We start from the raw sequence: 15,328 nt of genomic DNA, 5'->3' as shown, positions 1-15,328 counted from the left end.
AGTATTTTCTCTTGAATTTCATCTTCACTCTCATCTTTAGTCCTGTCCCCTGCTTGGAAAAGAAAATAAAGACCTCTCTGGAGGATTTGCTCACTATGTGCTGTTCTGTCTTCAGACAGCATCCATGTTTTTGAAGACTTTAATTTGATAGTTCTTGTGCTTCCTAGGTCCGATGAATTCTCTTTTGTACTACTTATTAATAAAACCTAGAGGAAAAAGAGTTAGCAAATGTGTGCAGATTGACGTGTACTCTACCAAGGGGCTGTTGATCTTCCAGCTTCTTTGTTGGTATATCCGCCTTCTTCCCTATGGCTTGTGCTGCACACTGGTGCCTCATTTGTCAGCACAGGAAATACAGAGGGGAAGAGCTCCCTGCCTTTCTCAAGAAGAGAGAAAGTATCAGTTGACATTGGCCTATCAAAGTGTTGATTTAAAAAGAAAATATATACTGGCTAGCAATTATCCTTCTAGTCTATAAGAGCTAGCCATTACAAAAGAAATAGAAGGCCTTCTTCTTGCTCTCAAGGAGCTTGCTGCCTTGTCAGAAGATAAGACATGTATGAATAACACAGTTGAAAAGCAATTCAAGACCTGGTATAATCAAGTGCTAGAATTGTGTGTAGGGGATAGACTTTCATGGAGCTCAGTTTGGTCTGTAATAGTCAGGGAAGCCTATATGAAGCTGGTTGGTTTGAACACTGCTCTGATGAAAGATTGAGTTAGAAAAGAGAACAATGTGTATTGTATGTCTGGGTGCTATGGAAGGTGGCATTTCATCTTACTTTGGTATCATAACAGTCTTACAAAGCATATTTGTTTATCCAATGAGAAAACTGAAGCCAGAAGAAGTTATTATGCACTTATGATCAAATATTGCCAACATTACATAACTTATTTAACCCTCTGTATTTTCATACTTCAATTTTAGAGAAGCACACCAAATTCATCATGATTGAAGACAATAAGGAGAACAGAGACCATTCCCTAGAAAGGGGAAGAGCAACTCTTATTTTTTCCTTGAAGAATGAAGTTGGAGGACTTATAAAAGCTCTGAAAATCTTCCAGGTAAACACTTTTCACAAGACTCTCCTAAATACCACTTTCTAAAATTATATTTAAAATATAAATTACTGTAAATTATTTAAGGAACTCTGGTGGCACGGTGGTTAAAGCACTGAACTGTTCACCGAAAGTTTGGCAGTTCAAACCCACGAGCCATTCCATGCGAGAAAGATGAGGCAGTATGTTTCTGTAAAGATTTACAGCCTTGGAAACCCTATGAAGCAGTTCTACTCTGTCCTGTAGGGTCACTATGAGTCGCAATCGACTCAGTGACAGCGGATTTGGGTTTTGGTAAATTAGAGATGGGGCACAGCAATTTGATAAGAACTTAAAATTTTGGTTAATTCTAAAGATTGGGCAAAGGATAGAAACAACTTACAGAAGAGGAGCTACAAAATGTTAATAAAGAAATGGAGGAAAAAAGTTCACTTCATCGATTTCAAAGCAAATTTAAAGAAAGCTGTGATACTGTTTTTCATTTAGTAAAAGGGCAAAGATTCTATAATCCTATGTTCTCTTCCATCAATGCTTCTGGCAGTCACATACACTTTCTGTGTGAGGATAAATTGGTGTGACCGTATAGGTAACAATCTGGTAGTATGTACTATGAACCTTAAAATGTTTATTTTCTTTGACTCAGTATAAATCTATATTGAGGAAATAGGGGTCAGTCAGGCAGTATACAAGTATTTATTAATGGTGGCATAGTGCCTAAGTCATTTGACTGCTAACCAGAAGGCTGGTGGTTCACACCCACCAGCTACTCCTTGGAAAGAAGATTGGGCAATCTATTTTCATAGTGATACTATCTCAGAAATCCAAGGAGGGGTCGCTATGAGTTGAGTTGAATCCAACTCGATGGCAGTGAGTTTGGTGGGTTTTTTTTTTTTTTTTTTTTTTTAACTATATATCAGATGAGGGCAGTGGTGTTCAGTGGTAGAGTTCTCCCCTACCATGCGAAAGACCTGGGTTCAATTCCTGGCCAGTGTTCCTCAAGTGCAGCCACTACCCATCTATCAGTGGAGGTTTGTGTGTTGCTGTGATGCTGTTTCCAAACTGAGACAGACTAGGAAGAAGGGCCTGGCAATCTACTTGTGAAAATTAGCCATTTAAAACCCTATGGATTGATATGGTCTGATCCCATTGTACATGAGGTTGCCATAGGTCAGGGTCCACCTAGATGGCATTAACAAAAACGTACCAGATGTCAGGTTAAATACTAAGAATATGGTACTGGACAAGGCAGACACAATCCCTGCCCTCACAGTGTATACTGTAGTGGGGATGGCAGACATTAAACAAATAATTATAGTAACTTAGTAATATAAAGTGACCTGAAAGAGAAGTACAAGTGCTGTGACAACATTTAATTCAGGGACCTAATCTAGTTTAAAGGAGCTCTGATGGTACAGTGCCTAAGGCATTTGACTGCTAACCAGAAGGTGTGGTTCAAAACCACCAGCTGCTCCATGGAAGGAATGTGGGGCAATCTACTTCTATAAAGATTTACCACCTCGGAAAACCAAAGGGTGTCGCTATGAGTCAGAATCAACTCGATAGCAGTGAGTTTGGTTTTGGTTTTCTGATGGTGCAGTGGTTAAGGCATTTGGTTGCTAACCAGAAGGTCAGTGGTTCAAACCCACCAGCTACTCAGTGGAAGAAAGATGGGGCAGTCTGCTTCCATAAGGATTTACAGCCTTGGAAACCCAATAGTGGTCACTATGAGTTGGAATTGATCGATGTCAGTGAGTGAGTTTGAATCTGGCTTAAGGGCTCAGGGACACAAAAATTTATTTATTTATTTTATAAACAAACTACTTTGCTAAGGTAATGGGTGGGTTAAATTATGTTTCTAGAGTGGTATTATGGTTAGGCTTGTGGGCTCCAGCTGCAGACCCCCTATGTCTGCATCCTGGCTCTGTCACACACTATTTGGGTTGTTAGGTGCTATGGAGTCGATTCCAGCTCATAGCGACCTTATGTACAACAGAAGGAAACACTGCCCAGTCCTGTGCCATCCTCACAACCATTGTTATGTTTGAGCCCATTGTTGCCACTGTCAATCCATCTTGTTGAGAGTCTTCCTCTTTTTCACTGACCCTCTGCTTTACCAAGCATGATGTCCTTCTCCAGGGACTGGTCCCTCCTGATAACATGTCTAAAGTATGTGAGATGAAGTCTTGCCTCTAAAGGATATTCTGGCTGTACTTCTGTTTGTTCTTCTAGCAGTCCATGACATGTAAAATATTCTTCACCAATGCCATAATTCAAATGCATCAATTCTTCAATCTTCCTTATTCATTATCCAGCTTCCACATGCATGTGAGGCGATCAACAATACCATGCCTTGGCGCCTTAGTCTTCAAAATGACATCTTTGCTCTTTAACACTTTAAAAAGTTCTTCTGTGGCAAATTTGCCCAATGCAATATGTCATTTGATCCCATCTCAGTTTAGAGACCATGTGAAGAATAGATTTCTGGGTGATCATGGACAAATTAATTAATCTATTTGTGCTTCAGTCTTCATATGTATAACATGAGGACTTTACCTGTCACATAGAGTTATTATGAGATTAATAGAAGTAATAAATGTAAAATGCTTAGGATAATACAAAGTAAATGATTGATAAATGACATAGTAAGGCATACCACAACCAAACCTACTTCTGAGGAGGCAATGCTAACTCATAGTGACCCTACAGGACAGGGTAGGACTGCCCCATAGGGTTTCCAAGGCTATAAATCTTACAGAAGCAGACTGCCACATCTGTCTCTGACAGATGGCTGGTGGGTTCAAACCTCTGATCTTTCAGTCTGAAGCTGAGTGCTTTAACCACTATGCCACCAAAGGCTCCTCTGTTCTAATATGTAGCTATTTTAAAATAGTATTTTTAAAATAATTAAAATTGAAATGATAGATTATATACTCAAATGGTTGAGAAGAGTTTGTGATGAAAAGCATGGGTTTTCTTACACAACACATATCCTCAGTCCCACTTCCTAGAGACAACCTCTTTTAACCATTTCTGTTCTTCAGCACTTTAAGTGGTGAATTTAAAAAAATCTAAATGTTGCTCTTGTATTTCTCTTTATTACCTTCACACCACAATATTCATATACTCCCTGTTATGAACACTCTTACTCATTGATATCACCTGTTCCTCTCCTCCCAAAGTTTGATCCTTATCTTATTATTTAAGCTATTCTACTGATTGCCTGTGTGGTCTTTAAATAATCTATCTAGACTTCTTCTTCCATCAACTTCCTTTCTTATTTTTAATCAAAGAACAATTGTACGTAGTTTAAAAAGCCAATCCAAAAAACAGAACTTATTAAAAAACAAGAACAGAACCCCAGCAGTCTTCTGCTCCATCTCTCTTCATTCCCAAGTTCCACTCAATTTTTTTTTTTTGTTAACCTTAGGTGTAAGGGGTTGAGTTAATCAGACTTAATGGGTTAAACTTACACTATCATCGTCATCATGGACCCATGGAATCTCCTCTTGTTTTATTTAGCGGTTGCCTTTCATCTTCATTTTCCTCTCCTGATAGCTGCTCTGGTATGTTTAATTTCATCTCTTTTTTTTTTTTTTGTATACTTGTAGACTATGTAGAATTTCTGTATGTACATACTTTAGTAATTTCTATAAATATTATTATATAGACATTTTCACTAAGCAGTATATTTTTAAAATCTATTCATTTTTTGTTTGTTTGTTTTAAACCATTCTGGTCCTTTTCGTTCATTTATTTAACTTTCTGCCAGTTTGGGTGAAATTTCACACATTTCATCCATTTTTCTAACTGCTGCACAGCGTTCTGGTTGTGCTGCCCCCCAATGTACTTATCGTCACCTCGGTCATGGACACCTGGATAAGGCACCATTTTACAACTCTTCTTCTTCTTTTTTTTAGCTTTACTTCCATATTTCTAAATGGCATGTTTATTCTGCTGCTGTTTCTTGTTTTTTTTTTTTTTCAGTTGTAGATATTATATATTGGCTTTCTACAATGGAAGTAAAGATTTAGTTTTCTTGACGCAACCCCTTTATTTCCCTTCCCCACCTCCTCCCAAAGTAGTTATGTCCCAATTTTTGGCTAATTAGTCTTTAATTTCATCATTACCAAGTTTATGCAAATATTATTCAAAGAAAAGCCATGTTGTTGTTGTTAGGTGCTGTTGAGTCAGCTCCGACTCATAGCGACCCCGTGCACAACAGAATGAAAACACTGCCCAGTCCTGCACCAGCCTCATAATGCCTGCTATACCTGAGCCCATCGTTGCATCTACTGTGTCAGTCCATCTCGTGGAGGGCCTTCCCCTTTTTCACTGATCCTCCACTTTACTAAGCATGATACTCTTCTGCAGGGATGGACCTTTCTGAAAACATGACCAAATGTAGGGATGAAGTCTGGCCATTCTTGCTTCCAAGGAGCATTCCTGCTGCACCTTTTCCAGGACAGATTTGTTTGTTCTTCTGGCAGTCTGTGGCACTTTCAGTATTCTTCACCAACACCACAACTCAAAAGCACGAACTCTTCTTTGATCTTCTTTATTCATTATCCAGCTTTCACATGCATATGAGGCTGTTGATAACACTATGGCTTGGGTTAGGTTCACCTTGGTCCTCAAAGAGACATATGATTCATTATTTTGACTCTTCCTTTCTTATGCAAGAAGATTACAGCATAATGTTTAAGAGCATGGACAGTGGAGCTGGACTGCCTGGGTCTAAATTCCAAGTCTGACCTTTATAAGCTGTGTGCCTTTGGGCAATCTGCTTAACCTCTCTGTGCCTTTATTTCTGTAAACTGAAATATCTGATAGGGAATGTCTCATTATGACTCCTACACTATCTGAATTTTCCTGGATTTTTTGACTAAAATTTTTCTCCCAGGTGAACTTTAAAATTATTTATTTATATTTCCTCACCAAATTCCTCTGAGATTGTCCTCATTTTTTAAATTTTTTAAACTTATGAATGCAGTTTTGTTATAGAGAAAAGGATTTAAAAGAAGAAACTCACAGTATGAAGCCTGGGAGGGTTCCCAAAGCTTAGCTTCCATATTTCAAAAGATGTGCTATCTTCCCTGTTCATTGATGTCTGTCACTAACCAGGAAGCTCATGGAGCTTTCATGTCCAGAGATTTTATGCTGGGCTCTCATCACATAGGCATGATTGATTGAATCATTGCCCATGTCATTGGACTCAACCTCCAACCCCTTTCCTGAGGTCAGACTCTGAGATTTTTCTTTTGATAGCATTTAATATGTAGATTAATTTAGGAAGAATTGACATTTTAATTCTTTATTCTCAAACATAGTTTAGGTCCACATTTATTCAAGTGATTTATATATTCAGCAGACTTTAGTTTAGTATTTTCTAGTTATTTTATGACTTTTGCTGCTATTTTAAATAACCAAACCAAAAAGAAAAAACCAAACTCATTGCTGTTGAGTTGATTCCAACTCATAGCGACTTCTTCTTGGGTTTCCAAGGCAATATCTCTATGGAAGTAGATTGCCCAGTCTTCCTTCCAGAGTGGCTGGTGGGTTTGAACTGCCAGCCTTCTGGTTAGCAGTAAAATCCTTAGGCACTAAGGCACCAGAGCTGCTATTTTAAATAGAATCTTTATTTCTGCATTAATATAACCAAACCAAACCAAACCCACTGCTATCTAGTCGATCCGACTCCTAGGAACCCTATAGGACAGAGTACAACTGCCACATAGGGTTTCCAAGACTGTTTGTCTTTATGGGAACAGACTACCTACCTCATCTTTCTCCCATGGAGTGGCTGGTGGGTTCAAACCCCAGACCTTTTGGTTGGCAGCTGAGTGCCTTGGCCACGTTACCACCAGATCTTCTCTATATCATTATTTTAATCTGTTTTTAAAATTGTGTTTCTAAATGCAGAAAATAGTTATGAATGAATTCCTATATAAATTAATAAGAAATAGATTAAATGAAATTCTCCTTTACGCCCAATCAATTCCTGTATATATTCTACCTGGCTGCCTTTATTGATTCCATGATCAAGTCTCTGTTCCAAGATAATGCCTACCTACTCCAATTTCCCAATATCCCCTAACACTCACTCTCTTTTCTTGTTGGTTTGTTGATAATTCCTGTTTATCTCAACCTTTTCTTTTTTAAATGAAAAAAAATTGTTGAGTGATTGGTTCTCATGTTTCACCAATGATTTATCTAAGCTACTCAAATTAGTAAAAGAAGCTGCCCCTGCCCAAGGTTCACATGGCACCGACAGGTCCAGTTGACATGGCAAGAGATCAGAAGCAGAATGGGGTTCAGAAGATTGCTAGGTTTCTAGTTTGGGAGATTTGAGGAATTGAATACCCTGTGTTCAAGCTGTTCATCTAAATTCATTAAATGTGTTTTTACAAAGTAAACTTTTCTTTCTAAAGTATCAACATACTATCACTTTTCTGGAAACTAGCTTTTATTTGTGAGAATTTCCAGGAGATTCTTTTTATCCAGGACACTTAGTATTTTTATTTGAATGTCAACCGATTCTGGCAATCTGACAACCTCTAGTGGATATTATTTTATTGGTTTCTGGAGGGTGTGATCAATTTTCCAAACTTTTCTGAATAGTACCTAATGTTTAAGGGGGATTATTTTGCTGCTGGCTGTACTGAAAACAGGGTGTCTCCCCCACTTCTGACTATTATGACAAGTGTGAAGTTGTTTTTTAAAAACAATATCTTACTGTGTTTTTGGTAAAGGTTTACATAGCAGTTTAAGTTCTTATTCAACAAATGCTACATGTGTTGTTCATTGATATTTGTTGCAAGCTTCACAATGTATGAACATTCTCATTATTTCTGTTCTGGTTGTGCTGTTGTGAAATTGATTTTTTTTTCTTGTGAAATTGATTTTTAATGGTAATGAAATTAATCTGCCCAGAGAACTATTAGCACTTCAGGAAGTTCCATGCAATCTTCATCCTCTGCTTTCCACAGGAGAATCATGTGAACCTGTTACATATTGAGTCACGAAAATCAAAAAGAAGAAACTCAGAATTTGAGATTTTTGTTGACTGTGATATCAACAGAGAACAATTGAATGATATTTTTCATCTGTTGAAGTCTCATACTAATGCTCTCTCTGTGAATCCAGCAGATAATTTTACTCTGAAGGAAGATGGTAAGTTTGAAAATAAAAATACTATTCATAAAATTAAGGACCTGAGAAAAAGATTAAGTATGTAATGTGTCCAGTTGTATATTTATGTTGAAGGTATGAAAGTAAAAATAAAACACTATCTCTTACTTACAGAAAGGAACACAAAAAGTATAATTGCTCATGTTACTGAAGAAAAATGATAAAGCAACACTTGATCAAGTGCAGGAGGGATGAGAAAGAAACCTTGAGTTTAGGAAAGAATACAGAATCTTTAACAATTATTTCTCCAGTTCCAAATTGTCCCCCATTTCATTTACAAAATCTCCATTTTACAACTCCTGAACACATAGTAACTCTTACCAAGTGTATCATAGTTATTTATAGCTAGCAGATATTAGGTGAAACTTTGAATTTTTTGAGAATATTGACAGTTGCTGACAACTATAATATGAAATACACTGTGTATAGCATTCTTCTCTGTCCTTCACCAAAGCAAATGAAACATAATAAAGCCTTCTAAGTTTTCAGATAGTCAGATAGCAAAAGTATAGGCTAAGATCTTCCATTTATGAAAAATTTTTGTAGTTTAATTGAAGGTAAATAGCAAGTAGATAATTCAGCCACATTTTACATATGGTACTCAATTTAAAATAATCTCTTTAGGTCTTATCACACTGTTCGGACTGATATTCATCTGCCATGCATTCATATGGCTGTGCCAGTTATTATAATATTGATATACTTTTATTCTTGCTGTCAGATAGCTGTTTCCCCAAGTCCCATGAACACTCCCCACCATGCCTGAAGGCCCTTCCCTCCCTCATTGTGCCAAGTCCTCTTCTAGGAACCCCACAGTAAGCAACTAGTGGAGCAGGAGCCTAGAACTCTGCTTTTATCTATTTTGAGTGAGTGATTGGTGTCCCTGTTGTATTTGCTGTTAAATCTCTTGAATAACACTCTGGTGGTTATTAGAAAGAACATTAGATTGGGTTCTAATCCACTCTTTTCCATTAGAAATTAATTACCTTGGGTCAATTATTTTACCTCCCTATCCTTTGGATAGGAGCCCTTGTAGCGTAGTGCCTAAGGCACTTGACTGCTAACCAGAAGGCTGGTAGATCAAACCCATCAGCCACTCCTTGGAAGGCAGATGGGGCAATCTACTTTCGTAGTGATACTGCCTCAGAAACCCAAGGAGGGGTCGCTATGAGGCAGGTCCGACTTGATGGCACATAACAACATAGCAAGAGACTTTGGATACCTCACCTATAAAATAAGGAGTTTGGATAGATGGTTCAGTTGATATTTAGAGTACACCAACTTATGTCAGATATTTCTGCTAAGAGAATGGGTTACAAAAATGCTTATAACCCTTACCCTAGTTCCCAGTCTTGCGAGTCAGACAGATAAATAAATAGTTGTATTATATTCAAAGACAGTAAAAGCCTTTAAAGAGTTAGAAACATAGTGTCTTAGAAACTCAGAGGATAGAGAATCAGCTCACCTAGAGAGTCAGGAAGGCTTTGGCAAGTAAGAAGATCCCATCTGTGTCTTAAAGACTGAGAAGAATATTCTCAGGAAAACAGAAGACTAAGTGAGGTGGGGTGGATTTTCCAGACAGAAGAACCAAAAACAAAGCAAAACAAAAAAACCCAAACCTGCTACCATTGAGTTCATCCCGAGTAGATACAGGTAGTATATATAGTAGTCAGTGCAAGGTAGAACTGCTTCCTAGGGCTTCTTAGCTGTAATCTTTATAGAAACAGTTAGCCAGGTCTTTTTTCTATGGCACTGCTGAGTGAGTTTCTACTGCCAATCTTTAGGTTGATAGAGTGCAAACTGTTTATGCCAACAATATATGCAAAATATCCAGAGTTGGTTATGTCTGAGGAGTGGTGAGAAGATCCAGGTGGTAGAGACACAAATGACCTGTAAGGTCCTTTTCAGCAATAAAAATAAACAAACATTCAAAGTTCTTATTCAATTGGTCTATAGATGTAATTATACCTTCTTATTCCACCTTTTAGAATAACTAAATGTATGATTTAAATTTTTTTGGGGGAACTTTTATTCTGGTACTAAATAAAAGCATTTCTCCAACATTTTGAAAATCAATCCAACTTTACTAAAATAAACTCACTGCTGTGGAGTCGGATCTGACTCATAGCGACCCCTCCTTGGGTTTCTGAGGTGGTATCACCATGGAAGTAGATTGCCCAACCTTCCTTCTGAGGAGTAGCTGGTGAGTTTGAACTGCCAGCCTTCTGGTTAGCAGTCAAGTGCCTTAGGCACCACACCACCAGAGGATTTATAAATTGCTTATCTTTATCATTATAGTTTATGTATACATGTATTTTTACATGAGGATTATAACTTTCATAATCATAAATAAAGTATATAAATTTTAAAAAATCCCACCCAACTATGTTTATGTTGTTCTTAATTTCTTAGTGCATTATTTAAGATTGTCTCTTCAACTTTCAGTGGTTTTTGTCTTTTTGCAGGTTTGGAAACTGTTCCTTGGTTTCCAAAGAAGATTTCAGACCTGGACCTTTGTGCCAACAGAGTTCTGATGTATGGCTCTGAACTAGATGCAGACCATCCTGTAAATATCTCTATTAAATATTTTCATGAAAATAATTTAAAGCAAAACTGAAACTTTTTTTTTTCTTCTCACTTTTTTTTTTTTTTAAATTGTGATTTGGGTGAAGATTTACAGAGCAAATTCACTTTCTATACAGCAGTTCACGTATACTTTGTCTCATGTCTTTGACCACAGTTTACCACAATGCAACAGCTCCGCTCCCACTTCCTCCCCACAGTTACCTCTTCCCAGTGTCCATCCCTCCATATACTCCTGCCCCCTGAGCTGTCTCCCTGTGCATAAGCAGCCCTTCTTTCTCCCATGATTATTCTCTCCAAACAGTGTATCTACTTGAGGTAAATGTTCAACTCATATGCCTGTCTTTTGTTTGGCTGGAAACCACAGGTGTGGGTTCAATTCCAGACCTGAAGGGCAGCTAGGGGCCATAGTCTCAGTGGTTCCACCAGGCTCTATCAGACCAGCAAACCTGGTCCCCACCTTTTTTTTCTTTTTTTCTGCAAATGATTTTGAGGCAAAACTAAAACTTAAGGGCAACTTATTTTTGAGAAAATGTTTATTCTAGACTGAATGGAATCTTATCTTAATCCTAACTTTAGGAAGCATCATTAGACCTTTATTTTGGTGGAACTGAGAATAACTGATTAACCCTATGACCACTGGATACCTAAAGAGCATCTAACTTCACTGGCTCCAAAACACCTGTCCCATGGTATTCCTATTATTAGGAGCTATTCCAAGAGTTATGCTAAAATGAAGACAGTATCTACAATTTTTATTAAAATGACATAAATATATAATAATAGGTTAATATTAATTTGGTAATAATAACATTATTCCCAGTTATATGTTATTAGAAAGAAAAGGAAAACATATTTATTACCCATGCTGTTCCACACGATTGGCTTATTACCAGTAGTCTCCTTGAAATACTGTATGTGCTACAGTATAAGCATATTTTAGTTGGAGAAGTATTAAGTCCATAGCATTAGGATTGCTTACAGAGCTCTAGGTTCCCAGGAGGGAAGGAAAGGAGAGAGTACAATTGTGGAGTCTCATAGACCAGGGGCTTTACTCTAGTTGTTACTACTTATTAGCTGTGTGGGTGTGACCATGCACTTACTATCATCTGCTGGTCCATTCATTTATTCTATAATATGTTATTGAGCAACTATTGGAATTACTGAATTGCTGCACCTGCCCTGGTGGCATAAGGAGCTCTGGTGGCACCAGAAGGTCAGCAGTTCAAACCCATCAGCTGCTCCATGGAAGGAAAATGGGGCAATCTACTTTTGTAAAGATTTACAGCCTTGGAAACCCAATGGGGGTTGCTATGAGTCGAAATCAACTTGATGGCAGTGAGGTTTCTTTCTTTTTTTTTTTGGCACCTGCTCTCAAGGTGCTTATAGTCTAGTTGAAAACAGACAGCATACATATGTAAATAAACACACAAAAGATAAAATGTGAGAAGTGTGGTAATTGGCACGAACCAAGAGAATGATCACTTTTATCTGAAGAGATCAGAGAAAGGCAACATTTCAATTGGGCCTTACAAGGTTTTGGAATGTAAGAAAGAGATGGAGACAAAGGACAATTTAGGAGGGAATGATATGAACTAAGGCTCAGAGGCAGGAAAACCTGGAGCACGTTTATGGAAAGGTAAGTCAGCAATACTGATCTATTATCAAGTTCTGCTGATTGTCTAAATATCTCTTAATCAGTTGTTCCTTATTTGTCCCTACTACCATATCTCTTACCTGGTCTCCTTGCTTCCAGTCTCGCTGCCTCCTCATGGTCACTGATAGTTATATTCGATGCCGTCGAGCCGGCTCTGACTCACAGCAGCCCTGTGTATAACAGTATGAAACATTGCTTGGTCCTGTGCCATCATCACAGGAATAGTAGCAATGTTTGCGCCTGTTGTTGCAGCCACTGTGTTAATCTATTTTGTTGAGGATCTTTCTCTTTTTCGCTGACCCTCTAATTTACCAAGCATGGTATCTTTCTCTAGGGATTGGTCCCTCATGATAACATGTCCAAAGTACACTAGAATTATCTAAAACCTCAATATGACCATAATCCTTCTCTGCCTAAAAACCACGAACAGTTCCACTCCTAAGTATGTTATGTAAGAGAACTGATGGCATATGCCACACAAAGACTTGTACACAGTATCCATAGCAGCATTATTCATGATAACCAAAAGCTAGAAACAACTCTGATATGCATCAACTGATGAATAACCAAAAACAACCAAACTCGTTGCCGTTAAGTAGGATCCGACTCACAGCGACCCCTCCTTGGGTTTCTGAGGTGGTATCACTGTGGAAGTAGATTGCCCAACCTTCTTTCTGAGGAGTAGCTGGTGGGTTTGAACTGCCAGCCTTCTGGTTAGCAGATAAGTAAAATGTAGTATATGAATATCTATGCAATGAAATATTATTTGGCCATTGTTGTTGTTGTTATGTGCTGTTGAATCGGACCCGACTCATAGCGATCCCTCCTTGGGTTTCCGAGGCAGTATCACTACGGAAGTAGATTGCCCCATCTTCGTTCTGAGGAGTGGCTGGTGGGTTTGAACTGCCAGCCTTCTGGTTAGCAGTCAAGTGCCTTAGACACTACCCTACCAGAGCTCCTGTTTGGCCATTAAAAGTAATAAAGTATTGATACATGCTAAAATATGGATGAACCTTGAACATTATGATAAATAAAAGAAGTCAGTCATGAAAGGCCATATATTATGATTTCTTTTGTATGAAATGCCTAGAATAGGCAAATCTATAGAAATAGAAAGTGAATTACTGATTTCTAGGGGCTGAGGTGGTACCTGGATGATGCAAAGTTAATGGATCTACTTGTGAAAGTGTAGCCATTGAAAACAGTTCTAATCAGACATACACAGGATCATCATGAGTCAGAATGGACTCAGTGGCAACAACTAGTGACTGGTGGGGGTAAAAGAAGTGAGGGCAAAAGGGCATGGTATTTTGTTTTGGGGTAATAAAAATTTTACAGTGCTGATGGTTGCACAACTATGTGAATATATTAAAATCTATTAAATTATGCACTTTAAAGGGTGAACTTTATGGTATGTGAATTATATCTCAAGAAAGCTGTTATTTATTATTTTAAGTCACCAAAAGCTTCCCATTACTCAGGCTAAAATTCAAGCTCCTTAACAGAGCCTTAATTAGCAGGCTACTTCTCAGCATGCTCCACCTCCCATTGCAGGGTCCAGCAACACTTGTTTGTATGTTGCGAGGGCTAATCTCCTGCTTCTCATCTGTGTGCTATCGTTTGTGTTGTCTTGTCTATTCTCTACACTGCTGTCTCCATCCTCTTGGCTCAGGACTCATCTTTGGGAAGCCTCTCTGAGCTCCACTATCCTCTTTCATATATACTGGATTATGAGTTTCTCTTGCATTTTCTTGGCATTCATGTATATTTCTAACAAGCTTTATCATATAATCTTAGAATTATTAATGTTGACTCCTAGAGGACTCAGATTGTGCCTTGTTCATATTTGTTTCTCTAGCTTTTAGCACAAGGCCAGGTACATAATAATTGTTGTGTTCCATCAAGTCCTACTCATAGCAAACCCTATATAACAGAGTAGAACTGTCCCATAGGGTTTCCCAGGCTGTAATCTTTAATAGAGCAGACCACCAGGTCTTTTCTCGCACTGAGCTACTGGGTGAGTTCAAACCGCCAACCTTTCAGTTGGCAGTAGTGTGCTTAACCATTGCACTGCCAGGGCTCCTCATGTTGAGGTTCCTAAATGTGTATTAAAGGGATCTCATAGTCCCCTTTTAGGTGTCCTTCCTTTTCCCCTTATTATTGCATTATTGGCTATTTTCTCCTGGGTTTTTCTTTCTAACTTCTTATTTTACCTATTTTTTCTCAAATATTTTTCATAGGCATATATTTCTAAAGTTTCTAGTTTGTTTTTTATTATCATTATTTGCTTCTGCAAAAAATATGTTTGTATTTTGTGATAAAATCTAAGACTAGATTTAGTTAAATCACTATTTCAATTATTATCAATCACAGGAAAATATAGCTGAAAATGAAGTAGTTGAAAGATTAACAAAAAACAAGAAACAAACTCAACCATGGAAAAAAGCCATGTGTTTAACTGGGGTGATGTTTTTTTATTCCTCAAATGATTTTATCATTATAACCATTCTAATGACTTTAGAATAAAAATTATTATAAAGTTCTAACCAGTCTTTGCTCATAGTAACAATTATGTATGCCCTTAACAAACTCAAGAATTAATGAGATGTTTTCTAAATAACATTTTCCAAGTATTTTTTACTATGGATATTTAAAAACTTATCTTCAATTTTCAGGGTTTCAAAGATAATGTCTACCGTAAAAGAAGAAAGTATTTTGCAGATTTGGCTATGAACTATAAATAGTAAGTATGTTGTTGTTGTTGTTGTTATGTGCCGTCGAGTCGGCCCCGACTCATAGCGACCCCTCCTTGGGTTTCCGAGGCAGTATCACTACGGAAGT

The 15,328-nt window shown here is 37.8% G+C and overlaps 1 protein-coding gene across 1 annotated transcript in view; it reads left to right on the top strand.

Annotated features, from left to right (window-relative positions):
- Window positions 1-948: 948 nt before the first annotated feature.
- The window catches only part of TPH1 (tryptophan hydroxylase 1), a 22,221-nt gene continuing 7,841 nt past the window's right edge, over window positions 949-15,328 (top strand). The window contains exons 1-4 of the mRNA XM_007956848.1: window positions 949-1,065; window positions 8,046-8,229; window positions 10,713-10,813; window positions 15,163-15,230. Of these exons, the coding sequence (XP_007955039.1) occupies window positions 949-1,065; window positions 8,046-8,229; window positions 10,713-10,813; window positions 15,163-15,230 (470 nt within the window). The remainder of the gene's footprint in view (window positions 1,066-8,045; window positions 8,230-10,712; window positions 10,814-15,162; window positions 15,231-15,328) is intronic.

Source organism: Orycteropus afer, unplaced genomic scaffold (assembly GCF_000298275.1).
Source record: "Orycteropus afer afer isolate SDZICR_OR568_19922 unplaced genomic scaffold, OryAfe1.0 scaffold00014, whole genome shotgun sequence".
NCBI classification, from domain to species: Eukaryota; Metazoa; Chordata; class Mammalia; order Tubulidentata; family Orycteropodidae; genus Orycteropus; species Orycteropus afer.
The sequence above is the reverse complement of the archived record's forward strand: the minus strand, read 5'-3'. Positions and strand labels throughout refer to the sequence as shown.